The following is a 24,563-nucleotide window of genomic DNA, read 5'->3' on the forward strand; positions in this document are numbered from 1 at the left end:
GTAAATAATAGGGGCAAAGGGGGGAACCAATAGGCTAAAAAGGCTGGAACTGTACTTGTATATGGCACACGGCGGTATATCCGGTAGTAAATACTATAAAATAGCAAATCAGAGAAAGCTTGCTGTGTGGCATTTTCTGATCGTTTGCCACCAGTTTAATTGAAAGGAAGCATAACAACTACAAACATAACATTATCTTGGGACATGGCTGGCAACGTTTGCAGCGACATTTCCGGGTGTAGTACCCTTCACCACATTTTGAAACACAACAACTGTAAATTTAAACTGATGCTGTTATTATTCTCTATGCAAGAGCTGCAACATGTGGGCATCTCAGGTCGTAATTGAAAACACGCAATCCAGATGTCCGAGTTACCGGAAGTACCTGAATGCAGCATGGAGGGTCTGGCGTCATTGCGACGTAAGAAGAATCCGGGAGCACGATGACAGCTCACCATGGTGACGACAGTTCCAGAAAATATCCGCACAATATTATCCCTGCTCTCACGAGTTGTTTTCCAACACAAATGTGTTCCTGTGTCTGTATATTCAAACACATTTCAAGAAGCTCTCATTCCCACTTGAAGTGTAGGCTATTCATTTTATCGGCCATAGCTATAGAGAGTTTACTTCAGGCTGGGTCTACAGGGCTTAAATCAATCAAACGTTATCAGAGTCTGTAGGCTATTTTCAACAATATATTCATGTTTAGACCATGTAGGCCTATGTATAATTGTATAGACACCAAGATCACAGCAATAGGCCTACCTAAATGTATAAGCACACTATCTTTAACAAGACAAAAACAAGTTACAAAGTTAGCCTATTACTATCTATCTATTCTAGCACAATACAATAGCCCATCCCTAGCCTATATTGACTTTAGTGCGCTTCTCTTAGGATGACATCTTACGGGGCAAACTAAAACAAAGATTGACTTTAGTCCTATTTCATTTCAACTTTTCTTTTGTTGTCTGCTATTAATTGGCATTCCAAGGCGAACACACATTTGTTGGCAAAGTGATCTGAAACTAATAGCAAAATCCAATCAATGCAGCTCTGGGCTCAAGCTATACTGGCAGATCAGACAAGGATTTCTGAGATCTTGAGGCCTGACATTTTTAGGCTACTATAATTGTATATCTCCCTCTAGTGTTCATTCCTCTACCTGCAACAGATCTACACCAAATATGTCATCCTGCCTAGACAATCGATAACTACTTGCAACTTCTCGGGGGTCTAAGCCGGCCTGGTAGGCCTACACAAAGTATGGAGATGTGACAGTGACTGCATGTGTTCCAGTGTTTACATTTTCTTCATAATGTTATCATGCTGATACGGAGACATAGGCTAAATAGGAGCCAGACACCAAAGTACAAGAAAGTTTTTTTTATTGATGTGGTATCAATACAATCAAGTAGGCTACTGTAGATTTTGTATAAGCAGACAAACATTTTCAATCAAAAAGAGTGCATTTTATACCCAAGTTCTATTGCATAGAGTGCAGGCGATAGCCTTGTATGACAAAAATCCTATAAGTTGATACATTGAACATTACACAAATAGAAAATAAAAGTCCACAAATAATCCTTCACAAACAAGGCTAGAATGCTAACTAAATGTTGTAAATGCTCTTAACTCATCAATGCTGTTAAATACCATTTATACGTTCTAGGCTTCGGTGGTCGATTTTTTGGCATCCCTATTAAATTATCATAAATGTATAAATACATCTTCATTAATTTATTGTGCAAATGGGAAAGGTCGTTTGTATTTACTGAAACTAAAACGAACAAATATCCCTTAAGAACCGAAGCAAGGCATTTTTTCAAATATTTTTTTGTTGTTTTTTTTTTAAAGAAAAACAGAAAACACATTTAAAAGCGTGTGATCGAGACGGTATGGATCTTACTGACACTTGTTAAAGGGTTAGCACACGGGGCAAACACTGCAAAACAAGTGACATTGTCTATGAAAAAACAAGGACAGAGAGTAATAGCCACATGTAACTCACTTCACCATTTCATACATCCAAAAAAAAACAAGGCAACTAGAAAAAAAGGGAACATACAGTACATAACGAGTCTTGGACTGTCTTGTAGACTCAAGTAACAATAATGATGATACAGAGCGGTTGTAGGTGTGTTCATGTTGTGAGACAGGAAGGGGCAAGGGCAAGTGCATTGTTTGTGTTACATAGATGTAGAATACTGCTTAGGCCTTATCCTAGTACTGCTTTTCCAGAGCCAAAGTTACTGGTTATTTGTAGTGACACAGCATAGTAGATGATTTATAGAAACAATCGTAAGTCAGTCAAACAGTATACATTCATTCTGATTGCAAAGCTCAATATTTGGCACAATCCTCCTGTACGATGTAATTTCTCCATCAAGGTGTAAGGCAGCCCTAAATTCAGTGTAATGATAGTGTTTGGGTGGCACAAATTGGATTGGAATCCCATCTGAGCTGGAACATATACAGGTAAAGGTGTGGAGTCAGTAATATAAGCACCAAGGTTTCTCAATTTTTCCAAAACCTCTTTAATCTCCTCCCATTTGTTCCTCAACCGTTGATAAAATATCTTGTGCACTTTACTGGAATGTTTTTGTTTTGCTCATGACTTGGTAAAACATACAACGTTATTGCACACCATTATGCCACTCTTTGGCACAATATGCAAAATAGTCATATCAAAAGTGTTCAGTGTTAACCAGTAATATCTGTATACTAAATGCATTTGTCTTATTTAATTATGTTGATTTAAGGTCAGTTTTTCCTGGTCTCCCTTAATCATTACACTCACCACTCACTTATTTATTTTATTTTATAACTAGTTCCCTTACATTGCAATGGCACCATAAGTCTCATGAAAACCCAGAGGAGGCTGAAACATTTTGAAATCAGATTTCTTGCGGAACACTGATAAAACCGTAAGCACTTCCTAAGGTTTTGTAACTTCAGCAAGTTTGCTATTATCTTGGCTGAAGTGTTCATGACCTTAATGCCAGGGGGACAATGTGACAAAACTACACCCACACACAGACACAGACACAGACACAGACACAGACACAGACACAGACACACACACACACACACACACACGCACGCACGCACACACACACACACACACACACACACACACACACACACACACACACACACACACACACACACACACACTGACACAAACAGATGGGTACACCTACTAGAACATACAAGCACATGCATACACACGCATCATGTATCTTTAATGCCTGATCCAACAGAAATGAGTAAATACACAGCTCTCACCTCTGGCCCACCACCTCTCCCAGAAATCTGGCATGGGTTTGTTAAATGTTACATAACCTGTATTTCACAACCTGTGGGCCTCTGTCAGTCCCTTTACTTATTCACAGAGCAAATGCAGATTGATTCTTATTCCCAGCTGTATACTTTTTCTTTAGCCTATTTGGTTCTGAAACATCTTGTCTTTGTAGTGACAGATGTTCCGCAGAGATAAATAATAATTCAGCTATTTCTTTGACATAATGGTTTGGAAATTAATTGATCAATATCCCATTCAGAGCTACAAATGATTTAGATTTGCTCTCAATTGCCTAAGAACAAGTCACTTACATAGAAACTATTGTATCAAAGGAAGAAGTGGATGTAATTTACATTATATGGCATGTAAACATTGACTGCATATCATCCTTAATTGACATTTTCCTTAAAGTAAAGAAAATAATAATAATTGTCCTTGCATGATGTTGCTGATCCTCTTTGAATGGGCAGTTTATATGTAATAATTCTAATACTGTGAGGTCATATACTGTATATATATAATGGATTTGAGGGATATCTGGACAGTTAAATAAATAAAAAGAAAGACAATTCATCATTTTAAATGGTTGGTTACTAAATTCAGGGAGCAGGGAGATAAGCACCCAACAAACGCTCATATCAACGAACTGTCAAAATCTATATCTCACTCTCAAAAAGGATTTCCTACTATTAATAATCTTAATGTAGCTATTGTCAAGAGTACCAAAAAGGTCAAACAAAATAAACATGAACAATTATGGTATTAAAGCATCAAATGCCTTGTTTTGATATTGATCTGTCAATATTGTCTATGTTTTATTGTTGCTCTTTATGTCAATATTGCCATTCAAGATTTAGATAAGAACACAAGGGACGTGACTGCGGCCAGAGGAACCAATAACCCCCCAGGGTCTGGTGATGTCGTCCTTATGATGTCAGAGCATGAGAGCAGGATGTGCAGTCACATGGGAAGGTTTGTTACTAGCACATTACAAAGTAAGGCACTTAATAGTCTGAATCCAATAAACAACAACAACAATGATGACAAAGACCAAATAATAACAATAAAATTATGACAATATAATAATTAAAATAATATAAGATAAAGAAAACACCAACATAAAATACAACCCAAAACACACATGACTTTAAGGACATTAAAACAAAGAACACAGTATGAAATGCCTTCCCCTGCCTTTTAAACTCTTTCCATATTTCATTCACAAAGTTTGTTTTTTCTTTTGCTGATGTTGTGCAGGGTGAGACGGATAAAGATGATGGCAATAATATTGAGAATCCTATGGGTTTTGTGTTTCTGTTATGGCTGCAGGTATTGAAGGGTTGCGCTGCTCTGAGGCACCAATACAGGAACATGTTTGAATGAAGGGACAGGGTTATGTAGGACAGATCAGGAATCCTGAGAAGGAGGAGTGGATGTACTCGGTAGAATAGAGGCCATTTGCCTGATCCGAGGGCATCTGGACCCATACCTGGTCACCCTCCTTCAGCTCTAGGACAGCACTACCGGACGCCTGGTCCATGTAGCCTTTCTTGTATTCGTCATAGGTGTAAGTGGCTGGTACATTGTTCTTGTACAGTGCCACCCACAGGCTAGTTCCCTTTACATGCATATGGTATGCAAAGTAGTAGACACCCGATAAAGGAGCAGTGAACATGCCAGTAGCAGAGCTGTAGGCATTTTGCCCATTGTACAGGGTCCTGTCAAATTTGATTGGCATTGCAGAGGGAGGGAAAGGTGTAGTGAGTATGGCTGTAAAGGCTGGAGCCACAGAGGCTGAGATTGGAACTTGACTGTATGCAGGCCCCTTTCTGCCCCCTGGTACTTCATCCCCATCCAACTTTGAATCTGTTGTGCCTGCAACAACTGTTTGACCATTTCCAGGAGGGCCGGGAGGCCCTGGAGGCCCTGGAACACCAGGGTTACCATTAAGCCCAGAAGGGCCTTGTTTCCCTGGAGGACCTTGGGGACCGATAGCTCCCTTCTCTCCCAATTTACCCAGTCCTGGAGGCCCTGTAATTCCAGGTTCACCCTTCAGGCCAGGGACACCCTGTGGCCCCATAGGACCCATGGGCCCCTGAAGACCAGGAATGCCTGACTGGCCCCTAGGACCTGGAGTCCCTATGAACCCTGTTTCACCTTTAGGCCCTGGGTTACCTGTCAGCCCTGGATTTCCTGGTAGGCCAATATGTCCTCCCTCACCTTTGGGTCCAGGTTTTCCAAAGGAGCCATTTGGACCAGGAAGGCCTTTTTCCCCAGGGATGCCAGGTTTTCCAGAGGGTCCACTGGGGCCTTGGTCACCTCTGAGGCCAGGCAGTCCTGGTGGGCCCTGGGGTCCTAGCTCTCCCTTCAGTCCTGGCATTCCATGTTTTCCTGGGAGTCCCATTGGGCCTGGAAGTCCCGGTGGTCCTGGCTGTCCATCAAGGCCTGGTTCCCCAATTAAACCCATCATTCCTTGCTCTCCTTTATCCCCAGGAAAACCAGGCAAACCACCATGGCCCTTGTCTCCCTTTGGCCCACCCAGACCAGGTTTTCCATAGCCAGGGGTCCCAGGAAATCCAGGAGAACCCCTGGGACCTGGCTCACCTTTGTGACCAAGTAGACCTGGTCCTCCAGGCAGTCCGTCTAACCCAGGCTTCCCCAACCCAACTGGTCCTGGCAGACCTTGTAGACCTGGAGCCCCAACCTCGCCTGGTTCTCCTAGATCCCCTGGGAGTCCCTGATCACCTTTAAGGCCAGGCAGTCCAGGCAAACCTTTTAGTCCTGGTTTGCCTATACCTGGAAGTCCAGGTCCTCCTGTACTGCCTTTGAGCCCAGGAGGACCTCTAATACCTGTTGGCCCAGGCTTCCCATTTCCATTCTCGCCCCTAATCCCACGTTCACCATGTGGGCCACCTTCACCCTTTATTCCTGGTTCACCCCGAGGCCCAGAGGGGCCTCTCATGCCTGGAAGTCCTGGTTTTCCATTCAAAGACAAGCCAGCTGGGCCAGGGAGGCCGGGCTGCCCTGAAGGACCTCTGGGACCTGGTTCACCACGTGGGCCAACCTCGCCATTAAACCCTGACATCCCTTTTGGTCCAAGCTTTCCTGGGAGACCTGGAAGTCCAGGCTTACCAATTCCTGGAAAGCCAGAAGGCCCCTGAGGGCCTGGCTGGCCATTAAGACCTGGCTTGCCTAGTCCAGGTTTTCCTGGAAGTCCTGGTGGCCCAGGAGGGCCTCTTAGTCCAGGTTTCCCTTGGAGACCTGGTTCCCCTTTCACCTCCATCATGGGTGGCATATCTAGAAAAAACAGAAGATGATCATGTATTATACTTCAAAACAAATAAAAAGTAGAAAATAGATAAATAAGTGTATGGGTGTATTCACACTGGGAAAGTTCGCTAGTTCACTTGCTTTGGTCCAGACCAAATAGAGTTTAGATTTTAGTTTTGTTGGTGTGGTCCACTTTCATATTGCCCCTTTTGCAAGTGAACCAGCATTAAGAAGTAAAACCACACCTGATCGGAGGTAATTAATTAATTGGACAGACATTCTGGGGTGGAGAGAAGCAGGAAGCACAAGGTGAAAACTGCGAAATATATAACTGATGCGATATGGGGTTAAAAATAATAATTAAAGGTGCGCCCTTAGCTCAGTTGGTAGGGACTGAGTTCGTTTCAACCAAACTAAACACGGCATGTGTGAATACACCCTAAATCTAATGTGTGTAGTGTACTGAAAGCATTCTGAGGTCAAATATAAAAAGAAAACGAGAATCCATCTACCAGCACGTATTGTGCATCTGACACCTAAGGCTGCATTTTGGTGAAAGGGAATCTTTGTAAGTGTAACACTAACTATCATCTCTGCTGTGGGTACATTTGGGAGGACACAATCCTATAATTTGAGCTGCAAATTATTTGGTAACTGATTATTAATAACATGAAAAGTTAATGACAAGGATCGTGTCACTGATTCCGCTTACGAGCTTTTCGCATCAGCTGAACGGGATTATACACATTCTATTTAAAAGATGGACATTGCTGACAGCTGCAGAGCAAAAGCATATCATATAGGTCTCAAATCCAAATATAAAAAATACTCTATTATGTTCCTGGCTTCAGCAATTGTTATGTAATTGTGCAATTGAACAAGAGTTTAACTTTTCTGTTTTCCAGCTGACTGTATTAGTGATCTTCCTGGGTTTTGAGAGTATCTGTAAAGTTCATATTTTTGATTATGTTGAGAGGGAACCAGACTGAAGATGTATGCCACATGTCAAAAACTCATTAACTCTAATTATTATTTCTTAGCAGTGTAAAGCAGAAGCTCAGTCTGCACAACACTCTAACCACAATTAGCCACTTTCACCTTGATTGTTGTTGCAACACCTCATCTCAGCAACACCTAGCCTGTATGTTACTGTTATTGGTGGGTCAGTGAAGGCAGCTAACCTTGTATTATTATTATGATAAAGAAAAAATATGTATGTAAGTATCAATTTTTAATAATGTATACTGTTTGTTTTAAAATCTTCAAAATATGATTGCAATTATAAAAAAAAACATACTCTTCCCTTGTAACAAGATTGATAGGGAAGTCAAGTTGGAACTTTTGTTACAGACCCTAATTTAATTGTGGACCACTACTCCCCCCTACTGGCACTTAAGGAGAATACACACTTTTCATGCTTATTATTAAGTAATAATATTTTACTATTAATAGCTCAATTTGATTAGAGTATTGCATGATTCCAGTCCAAAGTTCAAGAACGTACATGCACATTGTATCTGAAGTGATCATATGCATGTCCCTAAAATATTTAGTTTGTAGAGGTTCAAATATGAATACATTTAACACCATTACAATGGGACCAATCAATAGATGCACAACTAACTCAGCAAGCAAAATGCCAATTTAAACAATGATGATTTTCTTTTTGTGGTTGTGTCCATTATTCTTTATTATTAATGATAACATTATTATCTTTATTGCAAAACATTAGACAAGTCTAACAGGACGAGGAACACATGTGGTCACTCAGAAGATCAACTAGGTGGTAACTTTGACTTTACAATACTGTACAAGTTTTGTACAGTAATGACATTTTAGGAGTGCTCATTTTGGGTTTAACAACCCCAAAGATGGTTTTGATAATATACAGTATAAAGGATTAACTGATTCCGGATAACGCTTGTTGACAAATTCTCTTTTTAAATTCTCTTTTTGTCAAAATCGGTGAATATCTCCACACAATCCGCTACCTGTCCGTACTGTGTGTGCATTGAAAAAGAAAGCTTATGCTAATACAAAGCATAGGCTCGGTAAACATGGTATGCAAACAAAGGGTATGTAAATGAAAGGTCCCACCGTGGCTAGCAACATGCCCATTACAGAGCCTAAGCTATGTATCAAAACTGGATTTTTAGAACAGTAGAGAGTACAGACAGGCAGAGGATCTTCAGGAGATATTCACTGATTTTGACAAAAAGTGATATTGACAACATAATCCAAAATTGCTGACTCCACCTTTATGGTTTGACTATGCAGTGAGTTAGGGTAATGCTCAAACTACATTTTTGCACTGCTAGTGGATCTCATACTAGCAAGGCTGTTTCTTTATTTTCCAAACACGCACCAGCTCCCCTGCAGGCCACCATAATCTATCACAGTGAGAGAAGAAACAAGGTATTTCACACTTGAGAAGATTTAATGGCTTCTACATTACTTGTTCTGACACTATCTTGGATTCAATACATTAAGGTGTGCTTTCAAATGCATTTGAATTGACAAAGTAAAACATTTATTGAAATCTGCTCTAGAAAGAGAAGAGGTACCCTGGCAAGCTGAGGGCGTAAGACTACTGTAATGCATAACTCACAGCTCATGAATGTGAGTGAGAAAGAAAACCTGCTTAGTAAATTTGGTAAATTTGCAGCAAGGGTGTGAAGCTAGTAAACCTTGAACCTGTGACTAAGCACAATGAGATAAGATAGGGAAAACACCAACACACCCACTAACCTAGATACATGACTGTAGCTTTTTTTTAAATAAAAGGTTCTGGTCTGTGTTTAATATATTTAGTAGTATATTCATGTTTTTTACCAATAACAACGTGGTATTAATTTCCTACTTTGATGGAAGGTTTACTGTATTTATGAATTCTAATAATACACCTGACGCAGTATACTGTAGCAATTATAGATATAGTTAATAATTAGTAATTGATCAACTATTTCACTTGTGATGCAATGTGGACCTGTGACCACTGAGCGGCAGTAAAGGCATTATGTTCATGTGAGCCACGGGAGACATTAGGTTCACTCCTCCAAATCGAAATCTTGTTTCTGCCACACAATAAAGCATAACTTCCTATTGTAAAACTTTGATATATCTTTGTTTAAATTTAAATGCAAAACATCAACACTAAATGTGTTCTAAATCCAACTTCTGGGTTCTTTCTTTGTTTAACATCGTGCCGTTATTGAAATAAAAATGTCCCCCCCCCCACCCCCCACCTCGTTCGCACCGAATTGTGCTTTTGAAGAAGGGGGCCTCCGATAACACAAGGCACATCTCATTTGATCCAGATCTTGTTTGGGTAGTTCAAGTCAAATTTTATCATGATGACAGGATGCACATTTTTTCAGGATGATCATCAGCCCCCCACCACTGCCTTCCTTTCCCCAGCTCCCTCGCTTCAGCTTTTTCTTTAATCTATTATTATTTCCTTCACACTCTCCACTTCATCCTACAGATGAAGAATATGTGATAAACAGCGGGGTAATAGCATCCAGATGGCAGGACGAACAACTGGCCCAGTGGAGCTCACATGCAAACAGTGGGCATTCAGACCTCAATTAGGCCCCAACCGAATGCTGCTGGACCAACAGGGCAAGGACACACACTCCAGTGAGCCATTTAACTGCCTGAAGAGAACCAATGGGCTGAGTTTTTCATTAGGTTCTGGTTCCCAGGAGGGCCTCTATATCAATCACATCCTAAACTGTGATGTTGGAGACTTATTTTATTCATAGAAGGTTGTTCTTTGCCTCTGGTCTTTACCGTGTAGTTTTGGATTTGTGCATATGACCCACACAATGACAACTAGTTGAACTTTTTTTTTTCATTCTCAGATACTCTAAAGGAAGTACAGAATACTGTCTGTAAAACATCAAGACTTAGTTTGTATATTTGAATCTGATTGGATCAGTATCACACACAGAAACTTGTCAAAGAGTATTTTCTGTTACTTTTTTGCAGTTTCTCATATTAAAAAGGGCCTTACTGAGGAATGTATCTCATTATGGGGTTATATCATATTGAATCAATTCAAAATGGCTGTTTTCAGCGCTTCAACTGGCTCAGTGAAAAAAAAGTAAAACAGACACACATGTCCTACACCCTCAGGGTTTACTCACCAACATAATGTCCCTTGCCCTCTCTGAATGGGGGTCCGATTGGCCCTTTCATCATGGGCTGCATGTACTTCATGTGGGGTATGGGGGGATAGCCTCCAGCAAGCGCACGCGCCCCCAGCGTCAGCAGCACACAGACAGGAGCCAGCAGCATGGTCACCAGCATTCCAGGTTTCACTTGTCACACACAAAGAACTGGAGGCACATAAAGAAAAGGACAATAAGGCATTAATAAGCATTCTCAAAATGACTTTGATCGATCTTTTCCTTTATTTTGGATCATAGGTCACAGCACACAAGTCAAGGAGAGTTGCTTTATACGTGGTATAAAGGAGAGGTGGCAGTCACACCAGCAATGATGATGAGTTGTGGAATCATTCTGTTGAAAGTTTATGATCTTGCCAATAAGGCGAGACACCGCAGGTAAAAAATAAATAAAGAATTAAGAAGAAAATACATTATTTATCAGACAACTAACAACATATGAACAAATCCTTCTGTCATAACCTTCAGAACAGTGCTAAGAATGGTGTTGGAAAGTGAAGTTGATGTAAGTGCTTTAGAAAAAAAAGCAAAATTGACTAGTGCTTGAAAAAACAATGCTTTTCCCTTAATGCCCTAAAGTTGGCTGACATAGACAGACAATTTCTCCAGCACCGGTGAAGGATAAGATACATCAGAATGGTCCCATAAACTGTATCCGTGAATGTTTGGTGCAAACACCTCTAAATATGACTTATAAGTATATTGCTTGTGTATGTCCCTGCTCTCAGCTGCACTGCTACTCTATGCGGTTAATCTTTGGCAGGTTTAACGTTTAGCCTAGGTGGCCCCTCAGAAACTGTGACAGGCAGATCTGTTGACTTTAATTTACTTCAGGAAGAAATGACCACATCACTCTCTGCCAAATATTTTCACAACCGTGGTCAGGTGCGAACAGGAAACCACCGGAGGATAGTTGGCGTGTTTGTGTATCATAAGTGATCCACTGTAGGTGCCCAAGACTGGCTTAAACTGGTAAAGAATATGTGTGAGAACAGCACACATTTCTCTCCTGAGCTGTTTTAGTCTTTGGACCGTCTGGAGTTGTTTTGTGATGAAAACAGGATCCAAAAATACTGCTGTTTAAATGCCAAAAATGTCACGCTTATTTTAGGTATGGAAACTGTGTAAGAATGAGATAAAACGGTGCAAATTTGTCAAAAACTGTATACTCCAAGTTTCTCTCTATTAACCTGACAAGCAGCATTGTCACACACACTTACATTACAGCACAACAAAGTCACTCCAACAACACGGAATGGTGAAGCAAACCAAAGGAGACACATGAGAGATACACTTTATCACTTCAGCAAATTCCATTTCGGATTATCACCTGTTACCAATTATTATCAAATACCACTTAGAAATTGATTATACAGTGTCTAGACAGGCTGTAGTTGCTCTGCAGCTCTCTCATACTGCCTATCATCCAGCCTTATCAAGACCTCAATCTGTGTGATTAAATCTCAGTTCAGATTGCTATCACAATGAGGCAGTACAACAACAACACAAACATGGGTTGGGATTTTCTAATTTGCAGATGATCTGACATTTTCTTATTGGAAAATCACACCAAATTACGCACCGCGGTTAATTGGACGCAGGGATTGGGTGTAATCTGGGAGCTCACGGCAGACTTCAACTCGCAAGTACTTTAGAGGGGGAAAAAAGGTGTGTTCATTGCCACCATGTGTGCAGAGATCAGGTCTGTTTTACAGCTTTGCTCTCTCGCAGTCGTCTGTGATTGTTTAGCAACCACATAGCTAGGCAGTCAAATTCTTGTTTAACAGCCATTTACCAAATAGTTTTTCTAGGTTTGCAAGCTAGCTTTTTTTTCTTTTTTTTGTTGTTGCAGTTAGTCATAAGTGAGTGTGTGTCTGCAGGATCTGTTTACAGTGCCATGTGTTGTTGGTGGAAGAAACAAAGGTCACTTCTCCAATTTTCCCATCAAAGCCTATTATCTATTAAAAACGACAAAATGTTGCAAGAAAAGATGTTAGAAAAACAGGCGAAAAGAGAAAGCGCAGTATTGGTAGGGCAGTATTTGGTCTTTGGCCGACTTTCTGGCTGGCTGGAAGGGAAGCTCGTCTGGTATGGAAGTCTGTGGTTTTGGTGCAGATGTAATTTAACAGGCCGCTCTGGATGCCCACCATTCTGCAGGCGTCAAACTCTCTACAGAACCACAGCGACACACACACACGCTGAAGCACAAAGGGATCAGACACAGAGTTTTGGTTTGCAGGCCTCGACAATCTGTTTATCAAATGTTTTTGTCGAAAGGCCCAGCAGAAGTTGTTAAAAAATCTCACGCAATCCTCCCTTGTTCATCATAGGCCACTGATGGGTAGAAACTTGTACACGCTCTCCAACACAAGAACTGCCATGCGACAACATGTGTACACACGACAAAATGCGATACACCTCTGGGTTGGTGTCCTTAAAGTATTCAAACAAATTTACTTTCCCCTGTTTTTACATAAAATGGGTGCATTCAAAACAAACCACGATAATAAAAAACGGAGTTGCGGAGGAGACAGAAAAGCTAATGGTGAATCACAAGCCTCCCTCAGTCATTAAACATGAGCGGCGTCCAAAGTTACAGCGAAAGAAAGCCTCGCCTGGCAGACCGAGCGACACTTTATATGAAACAGATTGAGCTGAAAAAAAAAAGAAATGAAAAATCACTGCACACATTGCAGTAACAGCTCCAAGAATACGCAAAAAGAAAGGAACAACAGAACAGAGAAGTATTGATGAGGGAGAGTCTAAACGTCGGGTGTTTGAGGGCACCGCCAACAATGACATTCTTAAAGTCATCACTGTTTTCCCACTTCCAGACAGCTTTATAGAGTGCTATGTCTGATGGCCACATCCATGGACAGATTGGGAGGAAATGGGACCCAATGTGCAGAAATGTACAAGCTTCTCACCAAGGAAAACACACACACACACACACACACACACACACACACACACACACACACACACACACACACACACACACACACACACACACACACACACACACACACACACACACACACACACACACAGACACACATCTCATACATGGGCGCAATACATCCAGACTGAAACACAGTCTCGCTGTAGTTGTTTTGTATCTCTCTGTATTGATTGTGTGTCTCTGTGTAGACATGGGTCTGTTTGCAGTTGCTTTGCATCTGTGTGTGAGCATTTCTTTTTCTTTCATTAGTCTTTTTGTCACTTTAAAGACCGGTTTTGTTTCTTTTTCATTGTTTTGCGTCTCTCAGTGTGACCTTTTTGCAGGCCATACTCTTCCAAAGCCTCACTAGAACTTCAGTATTTTGTTTACACTGGAGATGAAGACAGGCTGTCTGACTCCTGTCCAAAGCATTCCACCACAGCAGATCCACAATGATCCTCCTCTAGTCTGCACAGACGATACTACTGCACACTACACACAACACTATGGGAAACCATAAAATACAGCCTGTTTTCTTAGAGCAGAGCTGCTCGTCTGTCAAACTGATTTAATATGCTTTACTAATGTCACTGTGTTTAAATGAAATGTCTCTGTGCGCCTCAGTGTGCTGTGCAGCTGTAATATAAAAGAAAGAGGAAACATGTTTATGCATTTACTGAATATAAAAAAAGACGCTGATAAGAACAATCAGGACATCTCATTGATAAAAGTCACCACTCTGGCTCAGGGGCCCCCTGAGTCCAAGGAATCCAGCTCCATGCCCACATCAAACGCACATGTTGGCAAAGGCACATAATGAACACAGAGAAACAATCCACTTTCTCACACACACAGTACAAACCCTCCAGATCTCTCTCCAAACCACCTGGTATATCGTCTGAGTCACGGGCACTTGCAGTCGTTTTTTTTAACATATGTTGGATGCCATTTTAACAGAGCCTGAATGCTAATCCACGAGGGCCAAAGTAGACTGTCTACAACGGCCTCCAAAACCCAAACTCAGAAGCAGAGGCAGAAAGAGACACGGACACACAGCTGAGCCAAGAGCCAAACGCACACTTCCCCTAACTGCGCCGTCTGCCCGCTAATGAAATCAACAGTGCTGGGGAGGTGAGGTTGAGGTTTGAAGGTGCTCTGCCTCCTACTACCTCCCTTAAGCAGCACATGTGTGGATCCAGACCGGCAGGCATTTCCTAAACCACGTGCCACAGAGAGATTATAGGTACACCGAGTGGGGAGGATTTAGTGTCATGGAGGGAAGAGGGGTTGGTTGTTTTTGCGGTGAACACTTAAGCCGCTTCTCGAAGGGGGGAGGAATCGTCACCTGAACATCATGTACCACATAATGCCAGCTTTTTAAAGACACACACCAAATGGTTTGGGTCTGGATTGCTTGGTTACTTACAACCACAGGTCTATAGCAGAGAAGTGCACTTAAAAAACCTGACCACATATTTTAGCTGATTCATCCAATTCTGACAAAACCTTAGCCACAGCCACGGCCACACAACCCATTCCTGGCTATTACCATGAAGCCACATGGGTGGTCAGCTGTTATTTAACCGCAGCCATCTTCCCCAAACCAAAACTCTCTCCTTGTAAATTTCGCGAGGAAATGTCGGAAACGTCCCTTTGACAGAAGAATGGATTTTTCAACTCTGGAGGGGAAGAAAGGCGCACCGAAAATAAACTGAATTTATACATCTGCGGTTTATTATTCAATCTGTAGTCTAGACGTATGAGTATTAACAGATTTTACAGATTTGCAGTAAAAATAATAAAAAGTCACTCTAACAAGCACACTCTTAAAGTTTACACAAACAGGCCCAAACATTGCTAAGGTATCACTTCCAGACAATAAACGGCTCCATTGACCATTGACCCGAGTCAATAAGTGTGTGTGTGTGTGTGTGTGTGTGTGTGTGTGTGTACACCTTGTTCTCCATTGATGGAAAACCAGAGGATGGAGAAGGTAAGCGTGGCGGTTGCACAACATGCTGGCTGCCGGGGCTACACAGCTCCTGCTGCCCCTGATGCTGTGTGTGCGAGTGGGAAAGGAAATTAAGCGTGTGGGCTTTTATTTAGAGAAATTACCTTCTTTTCTAAGGTATGAGGTAATCCCCTCCTTCAGCTCTTGGGCCATGCCGCATTTCCGGTGTCAACTCACTGCGTAATATTTGAGTGGCAGTTAGAGTCACAGATTTCGGTTGCTTTGAACACGCCCTGTATTACTCGACACTGTGCAAATAAGCTCTTGCAAAACAGTATGGCTGTTTGTTCACATAATGTGTCCATGTGTGTGTGTATAAAGGTGGCCAATGCATATATGATGAGATATTAACATCTGTTCCTTCAGTTGCTAACAAGCTGGAAAGTGTTTTGAAGGGTTTTGTTTGGTTGCCACTCAGGAAAATGTTGTACCACAATAAAAAGCTCCTATGTTCTCTCATTAGTCTTTCCACTGGTTCATCAGCACATTACAGAGCACTCATTATAAACACTGTAAGTTATTAATATCCAGACATGATGTACAATGTTTACATTTCCAATGAGACATGCATAACTTAACTTACTTAAGTTGCACACACGAGGTTCATGTTCAAATTGCTTGTTTCGTCTGACCGACACTCCAAAACCCAAATGTAGTAAGTTTACTATTACATTACACAAAGAAAAGCTGCAAATCCCCACCATTAAGAATCTGGAACCAGGTGATGTTATGCATCTTTTTTTTCCCCCTGGCCTTAAGCAGTCCAGAGTAAATCTCTGGAGCCAGGTTCCAAAATCTTATGGAAAGCCCTAAAGGCCATTGCTATTATAGCAGCATGTGGCAAAAACAGTCACATATTGGTGCAGTGTTTGGGTGTCGAGTCCACGTACTCTTGGCCATGTTTACATTACTGAAAGGTATAGGTCTGTATGTGGCAATTTAAAACGGAATCTCTTCATCCAGCCCAGCTTGCTCTTAGGAAGCTATTGAGACACAACTAATCCATCTCTCTCTCTCTCTCTCTCTCTCTCTCTCTCTCTATCTATCTATCTCTGGGTAGTGATAATGATGATATCTACTATTTCACTGCAGAAGGCTTCATGGGGACTTCATACACATGCAAAACTTGCCCGCTGAAACGCAGGTGCGTGCAAATACAATAACATCCCAGTGTTTGTTTTTTTTCCTTGTGAATGCATCATGCGTGCCTGTTGCCGTCATCTGTCTCGCTTTTTGTCTTCTGTTGCAACCAGGGGCATCACTTAAAGGTGGAGTCAGCGATTCTGCAGAACGCTTGTTGTCAAAATCACTTTTTGTCAAAATCAGTGAATATCTCCTCATGATCCATTAACTGTCCATACTGTGTGTGTGCTGAAACAACCTAGGCTGTGTATTAACACAGATATTCACAGATGTTGACAAATTTATTTTGACAACAAGCTTTCTCCAGAATCACTCAGTGCGTTTACATGCAGACTCATAATCGGATAACTAAACGAATAAGACCTCAACAGGACTTTTAACCTGCATGTAAACACCTTTATTCGATCTACTTCGGACACAAATCGGCACAATAACGGACAAGAGAAGTCGGATAAGAACACCTAGATAATTCGTTCATTGTCGGCTTTCTCTCTGCATGTATACAGGGATCGGATATCGCACATCGGACTTCTCGTTCTGTGCTTGTGTGCCTGCGCGTGATAGGCTACACCATGGGTTATTGACGGAAGAGAAGCGGACGTGGCTCTAAAACCACTTGTTGAAAGCATGGTTGAAAGGGCTACAGCGCCACCTAACTCAGACAAGTGACATGGTCCGTTCGAGTGTCTTGTTCGATATATGTGATAATCTAATCTAGTTGTGCCATGTAACCGCACTGACTGACTCCACTGGCATGGCTGATTGCGCCCCCTTGGTTTTCCAAACGTGTCCTAGTCTCAGATGAGTAGTCAAAGTTTTAAATACCAGTTTACAGAGCCTAGGATGTGTATGAACACCCACTTTTTTCACAAACACACAGTATGGCAGGTGAGGAGATATTTACTAATTTTGACAAAAAAGCAATTTTGGAAACAAGCGTTCTCTAGACTTGCTGACTCCACCTTTAATGTTAATGACAGGCAAAGCTTACCGCGAGTGAACTGATGACAGGATTGAAAGAAAGGTCCTGACTTTGCTTTGGGAGAGAATAAAAACCTCATAAAAACACAGAGGAGATGAAGTAAAAATTCCTGAATTGGTATCCATGGAACAAGTGCTGTGTTTTTCTGACATTCCTAAAGGTGAGAGAGGGTGAGCCTATTATGCTGATGGAGGAGGTGGGGAGTCATACAGGTAGTGGAGAAAACATGGGGGGGGGGGTGAAGAGTTCAGACAGAGGGTTTTCATTTCTTGATGACTTCATTCGGAGAAACACGTTTAAAAACCCTTGGGCACTTATGTAAGTGCAGAAGCAGACGTGATAACCATAAAATGGTCCGTGATGTACTGCGCATATGGAAGTGAACGTGTGTGTGTGTGTGTGTGTGTGTGTGTGTGTGTGCGCGTGTGTGTTTGAGTGTGAAGTGTGTACTGAGGGACAATGGGATAATGCGGTCAAATTGAGGGTAATTAGTCACAGAAGCTGTAGTAGGACCTCACACGTGTACAGTTTGCATGTGAGTTTTTAAAAGGAACACTTACGTGCTCTTCTGCCCCTATAGCAGGAGCAGTTTCAGGCCACAGAAAGAAAGAAAGAAAGAAAGAAAGAAAGAAAGAAAGAAAGAAAGAAAGAAAGAAAGAAAGAAAGAAAGAAAGAAAGAAAGAACGCATTTGTTACAAAATATTAGCCAGTCTGGCTCCCTGCTGCTTTACAGATTCATCCTCATCACCTCATCTTTCTGCAAAGCATTTAAGATCAGGATATGGCCGGGGGGAGCTGAATTGAAAAGTCTGCAAAAACATCCAGACAAACCGCTGAGCTTGCCAAGAAAACCAGTTTGCTGTACGGGGGAGCTGAGGGAAGCGAGCGTCTGTAGACAGACAGAGACAGCTATACCTTTCCGGCTGACCAGTCGGTGGACCTAAACCCAATATGAGTGGCTGATTAGGTCATCGAGAGGAAAGAGCAAAACAAAATTATATAATAATAATAATAATCTCATAAAGGCCAATCTGCTTCCAGATTTTCCAGAGCACAGATTCCAATATACAGTGCTATAATGTTCTACTTTTCTCCACGGCGAGACAGGTCACTGAAAGCACACATCAGCACTCTCAAATACTGACTTTACTGGGCTTTGTAACATTTCCTACACATGAGAAAGGAAAAAAGAAAAAGAAAAATGGACACAAAGATATAGGATTTATGAATTGGACTATACAGTGCGGCCATAAAGGGAGTTGTGTGTTTCTGGGGGCACTGTGGAGATGATCTCACCTCAGAGGGAAAACTTTTGAGGACACCCCCGTAACTGAATCTCCTGTAAATCAGAACGCTCGGCCCGGGTCTCTCTCTCTCTCTGCCTCACAGGGCTCGACTGGCAACCTCAGCTCTTTTCTCTCCCTCTACTGTTGCTCCCATTCCGCCCTCCTTAAGCCTCCCGCTCTCTGCACCTCTCATTGACGGTGTGAATACTTTTATTGTGTGCTGCCAAGGCCTGACCGAGCAAGGCAGTTTTTTTTTATTCTTTCCCCACTCTGTAAATCCACTGGCACTGACGTAGGCTATTCTACTCAAGTCCCTGTTGTTCCCAATTAACATAACATCAAATGAGGTGAACAGAATAGAGAAAAAATGGGAGCGGGAAGGAGTGAGCTGGGGACCACTCTTTCCTACTAGTTTACTATTGTGACAAGATTCATAGTATTTATTGATACAATGAAATAAGATATTAAACAAAAGTACACAAAAGATTAATATTGATAATAACTGTGGATTTTGTTAGCTTAAATGACAACTGTTGCTGGTGGATTTGACCAGCTAGCTGTTGTAGGCTAATGTTAACGCTAAAAGTCCTTAAAGGGTAACTGCACCCCCTGTTTGAGCTACTGCACGATTTTGAAAAATGCTTTCAGACCATGGATTCTGAATTCCGTTTGAGAACCATTGTTTTTAAACATTCCGACATCAGCCGGCCGACTTTCGGGAGGGAGGGGGGCGCGCGGTGTCAGTGAAGGAGGGGGCTAGCTGCTAGTAGCTGTCACTCAGGAAGATCTGAATGACATGACTTCATTGAAATATCGAGTGACACAAAGTCTAACGGCACTATCGCTACACAGTGAGCTCATATGCCACACAGATGGGTCGTCTGAGGTGGAGGACTTTCTTATTCTAAATTGTTGGCGGGTGTTTCTATCGTAGTGTTAGGAGACCGAGTAGCGCAAGTGAACGAGCGGCAGTCTGTGTGTGTGTCTGTGTGTGAGCGAGGAGAGCGAGCGAGCGGTAGCGTGTGTCAATCAAGTGAAGTAATGAACAAGTCCGGGTCCGTGTGTGTGTGTGTGTGTGTTATACAGTGTGAGATAATGCAGACACACTGCCGATAGAATTGAAGTGTGTTAACCCCCGAAATAACATCCTTGGAGGGACAGTATAACAGTAGTAGCTCATGGATCAGCCATGGACCTGAGAAGAGCGTGACCGGCTTTGCGGCGACGTCATTTTTCGAACCCAAAGGAAAACGTTTTTTTCAAATTTTAGTAAAGTTCTAAAATGATTTACAATACAAAACATTTCTTAAATTGCCGATATTTAACATATTGCAATTTTTTTCAATATCAACACCAGCATATAAGTGTTCCTTAACAACATAGTGATTTAATTCAGCTTCTATCTCAAAAAACAAGTAAAAGGGTGCAATTACACTTTAAAGGTATACTATGTCATTCTGGAGAATGTTTTGTTGACAAATCACCTTTTGTCAGAATCAGTAAATGTCTCCTCACAATGGTTACCTGTCCGGACTGTGTGTGAGCTGAAAAAAAAAGATGTGCGAATACGCAGCCTAGGCTCTGTAAACTAGTATGTGAAAAAAGGGAATGTACACGACGCAGGCCCACTTTGTTTACATTCCCTTTGTTTACATACAAGTTTATAGAGCCTATAGGCTCTGTATTTAAACCAGATTTTTTGGTCAGTGCACACACACTATGGACAGAGGATTGTGATGAGATATTCACTGATTTTGACAAAAGGTGATTTGTACAGAATTACCTATTATGCCTTTAAGTTTGATGGAAACTTCAACAACATGTGACTTTTTGCCAGTTTCCTTCACTTGTGCAAGAAGAAAGGAAACCTAATGAGGATCAGGATGAGGAATCCTGACAAAACGGAAGCTTTCTAACACAAGTTTGGCTGGAATGTACCCGCCAAAACCAAAAAAAGAGCAAGACAATGCAGGTAACTTTACCACAAGCTGGATTTTTTTCTTTAGCCCCTAACCGTTATCTGTCAAAGCCACACAAACGTAACTAGTCACTTAATGGCATGCCCCAATTGTTGGTGATGAGCTAAGTAGCTGGGCATGCTAACTTTTGCAACTAAGGTTACAGCATATTTTGTTTTGGTTTTATTAGAGCCCAATGGGTTTCTCCATTTTGACCTATCTCGACAGGCCTGATAGTGGAATTGCAAAGCTATGATTGGACAATCACTGTTCAAAGGCAGGGTTTAGCAACAGGTCAATTGTTCAGTAGCTGGATAGGGCGGTGTTGAGCAGGATCAGGGATTGGATGCAGGACTCAGTACGGCTCTAATATGCTGGTTTCAGCTTGGTCTGTGTTGTGTCTTGGGTTTCAATGCCATGTCTCAGAATAGCTGTTAGCCTGTTCCCCTCACTGGGTGGGTGGCTTTGCTTCTGCCAGAATGGGGCCTCTGAAATGTGGAAGACAGGCCAGGGAACACAGAAAACTGACACATAGTGAGACAAATAAAAGAGCTCAAAACAAGCCACAGCACAAATGGATACAAATTTTCCTCATAACGAATTTGGCAGTGAGCATTTTTGCAAAAAGAGGTTTGTTATTTCCTGACCATGCGTCAAAATATTTCACGATTGCAGTTCATCCAGAGGCAATAGCTGACTATGGGCGAGGAGTCAAGCCCATTTGGAGAGTATGTGCACGGATCTCTTTACGATTCAGTGCTCCGATAGGTGAGAAATGCTCATAGGAGCTGAAAATAAGGCTACTAAACCCCGGAACAATCGCACACCATCAATTGTTCCACTCTTCTTTTTTGCCAGGACTGGAAAACATCCCAAGCTGCGCGTAGCTGGGGCTAAGTGCCAGGAGGGAAAAGCCCAGAAAAGTCCTCTTGTAGTCTGCTTCTATCAAAGGGTTCCACCGTTTGACACTCCATGAACACACTAAGCTTATACACATCACATTGTCCAAGGCTTCCACTAGGGGTGATGGAGGGAGATGGAAACATGTGTCAAGAGATGGGGAAATACGGGGGGAAAAGAGGAAAGCGCCTTATGACCGTAAACGTAATTGAAACAACAGGAGGAGGGGAGGGGGGGCCAAGAAGCCATGAAAGAGACATGAAGTCATTACGACAGGCAAAAAGAAAAACAGAAAAATGAAAGGGAGCAGAAAGTAAAAGCTTGAGCTCTTGATCTCCCCGTTGACCCACTTCAGATGCGTGCCCCGCCAATCATCTCACACACTCTTTCCGCTGGCAGCGGAAACGGCTTCACACGTACGCGCACGTGTCGCACACTCACAAACACACACACACACACACACACATAAGTTGGCAGCATAACAGAGAGGGAGGCCTATTCTTCTGCCCGAAAAGGAGAGAAGGAGAGAAAGAAAGAAAGAAAGAGAGGTAGAAGGGAGATTATAATTTAATAAGGGGCAGGAAATCTTGGTCAAATCCCCCTGAAGGAGCTGAAATGCCTCCACGCTGGAGGCTACTGGGCTACAGACTGACTGGGCTCCATCTGAATGGGCTTCTCTGGCACAGGCAGCAGGGCAGACAACAGCAAAAAGAAAACAATAGACCAGGAAGAAAGAATCCCACTATACCATGGTCTGGAGCCATATTAAATACTGAAGCAGCAATGTGTAGATCCATAGTATTAGTGAGATTTCTGCATGCTTCCCCACTGATGATTGTGTGGTTAGCATTTTGAGTGTATAAGGCTCAATGCCTCAACATTTGTATGTATCAGTTTTGCTTCTTTCTGTTATGTAACTCAATTAATATTGTGTTTTTTCTGTGGATTATTTAACCACGCAGATACATATTTCTTTAAAGGACTATGCCAAATCATTTTAGAACTTTGAAGTTGGATACAGTGGAGATCACAGGATGACACGTGTGGGTTTTCACTTAAAAAGAGAGAGATTGTAGCTTTTGCTGCTGCCAATATGGCATCAAAGAAGTGGAATCAAAAGAGTAACATCACGCTGAAATTTCTATTCATTTTTAAAGAATGTCTTGAGTAAGTTCTATTGAAATTGTCATCATTTGACAGCAGCAAAGGGAGTTAACAACAAACATGCCACATGTTCGATTATTGTGTACTTACTACTTGTTTTACTTTTGTAGCTGTGACATGTCAAGATTAGGTCAGCAAACTGACTCAGTAATATGTTACATCAGCTAAATTTAGCCAATATCAGCTACAAGTCACATCCCATCAAGAAAAGGCTATAGCAGCAAAACCCTTCGGTTTATCAAAATAAGCAAGAGAGCATCGTATAATTTATGAATTCACCATTTAAAGTGAAGATTGCCTGAAGCATATGTCAATGTGATAGAAGCTCATCTTGACGTGCTACAAAATAAAGGATTGACTGCATGCATTGTGGGCTATAAACAAAAACTACTAGTAAATGAGTTAGCAAGTAAACAGTTGCTAGAGGACTCGTTTGCAGACAGTGTTTGCAGAGCAATCAGAGGATGAGGATTCCATGAAAAATTGTCCCGAAAGCACTTGGCCACGATCGCAATTACCTGGCAGGGTTTAGTGTAGTGTGTGTCCTGTGTTTGACACTTGGGACTCTAACACATTCGAGGATATCAGGTCACAGGCATTCTCTGCTCGGAAATCACTTTCCACCAACCCCTTCCACCTCACACTCTGTTCTAAATTGAAACTCGTTGGTTGGAATCCCAGTTGAGGATCATTAATTGTTCATTAGCCTCTGTTTGATTGATCACTCACTTGAAATGGAGCTGACCCCAGCTGGGTGTTATAGTCTCCAGACCCAAAGGGAACTGAAGAGAGCAAATAAAGTACCTATACACACACACACACACACACACACACACACACACACACACACACACACACACACACACACACACACACACACACGCACACACACACACACACACACACTCACACATGCATGCACCAGACCACCAGCATACACTGCATAGCCCTCTGACTGTGGTCCTCGCTGAAGCCCACCCCACCCATCATGATCAATGTAGGTCTTTATTAGCTGCTGGCTAAGAGTGCTGGCTGTGTAAGAGGACCCTGCCAGTTCTGGCCTCACACCTCCAAAAAATCCACCGCTGGGCTGTGTAAACATGGGTCTGTGAGCATGTGTGTGTGTGTGTGTGTGTGTGTGTGTGTGTGTGTGTGTGTGTGTGTGTACACAATTTTGTCAATTAAGTTATAGAGATGGTGTGAAGCTGTACGACAGGTTGGAACAAAAAAATAAATATGAATTGCAGTAATGATAACATTGGATAGGATATACTGTGTAACACAGAGACTTGGTGTAAGGACTGGAAACACATTCTCTCAGTCAGTCAGTCAGTCATCCCTCGCATATGATCCAATCATTTTTCAAGACATTCCAAACAGTTTGTAGCAGGGGTCGTTGAAACAGCAGCAG

The 24,563-nt window shown here is 42.0% G+C and overlaps 1 protein-coding gene across 1 annotated transcript in view; it reads right to left on the minus strand.

Annotated features, from left to right (window-relative positions):
* Nucleotides 1–1,374: 1,374 nt before the first annotated feature.
* Nucleotides 1,375–24,563, minus strand: part of col8a2 (collagen, type VIII, alpha 2) — a 50,607-nt gene continuing 27,418 nt past the window's right edge. The window contains exons 2-3 of the mRNA XM_080045294.1: nucleotides 10,726–10,917; nucleotides 1,375–6,604 (exon numbers count right to left, since the gene is read on the minus strand). Of these exons, the coding sequence (XP_079901420.1) occupies nucleotides 4,701–6,604; nucleotides 10,726–10,888 (2,067 nt within the window). The 5' untranslated portion in view covers nucleotides 10,889–10,917 and the 3' untranslated portion in view covers nucleotides 1,375–4,700. The remainder of the gene's footprint in view (nucleotides 6,605–10,725; nucleotides 10,918–24,563) is intronic.

Source organism: Ammodytes marinus, assembly GCF_949987685.1.
Source record: "Ammodytes marinus genome assembly, chromosome: 17".
Taxonomy (NCBI): Eukaryota; Metazoa; Chordata; class Actinopteri; order Uranoscopiformes; family Ammodytidae; genus Ammodytes; species Ammodytes marinus.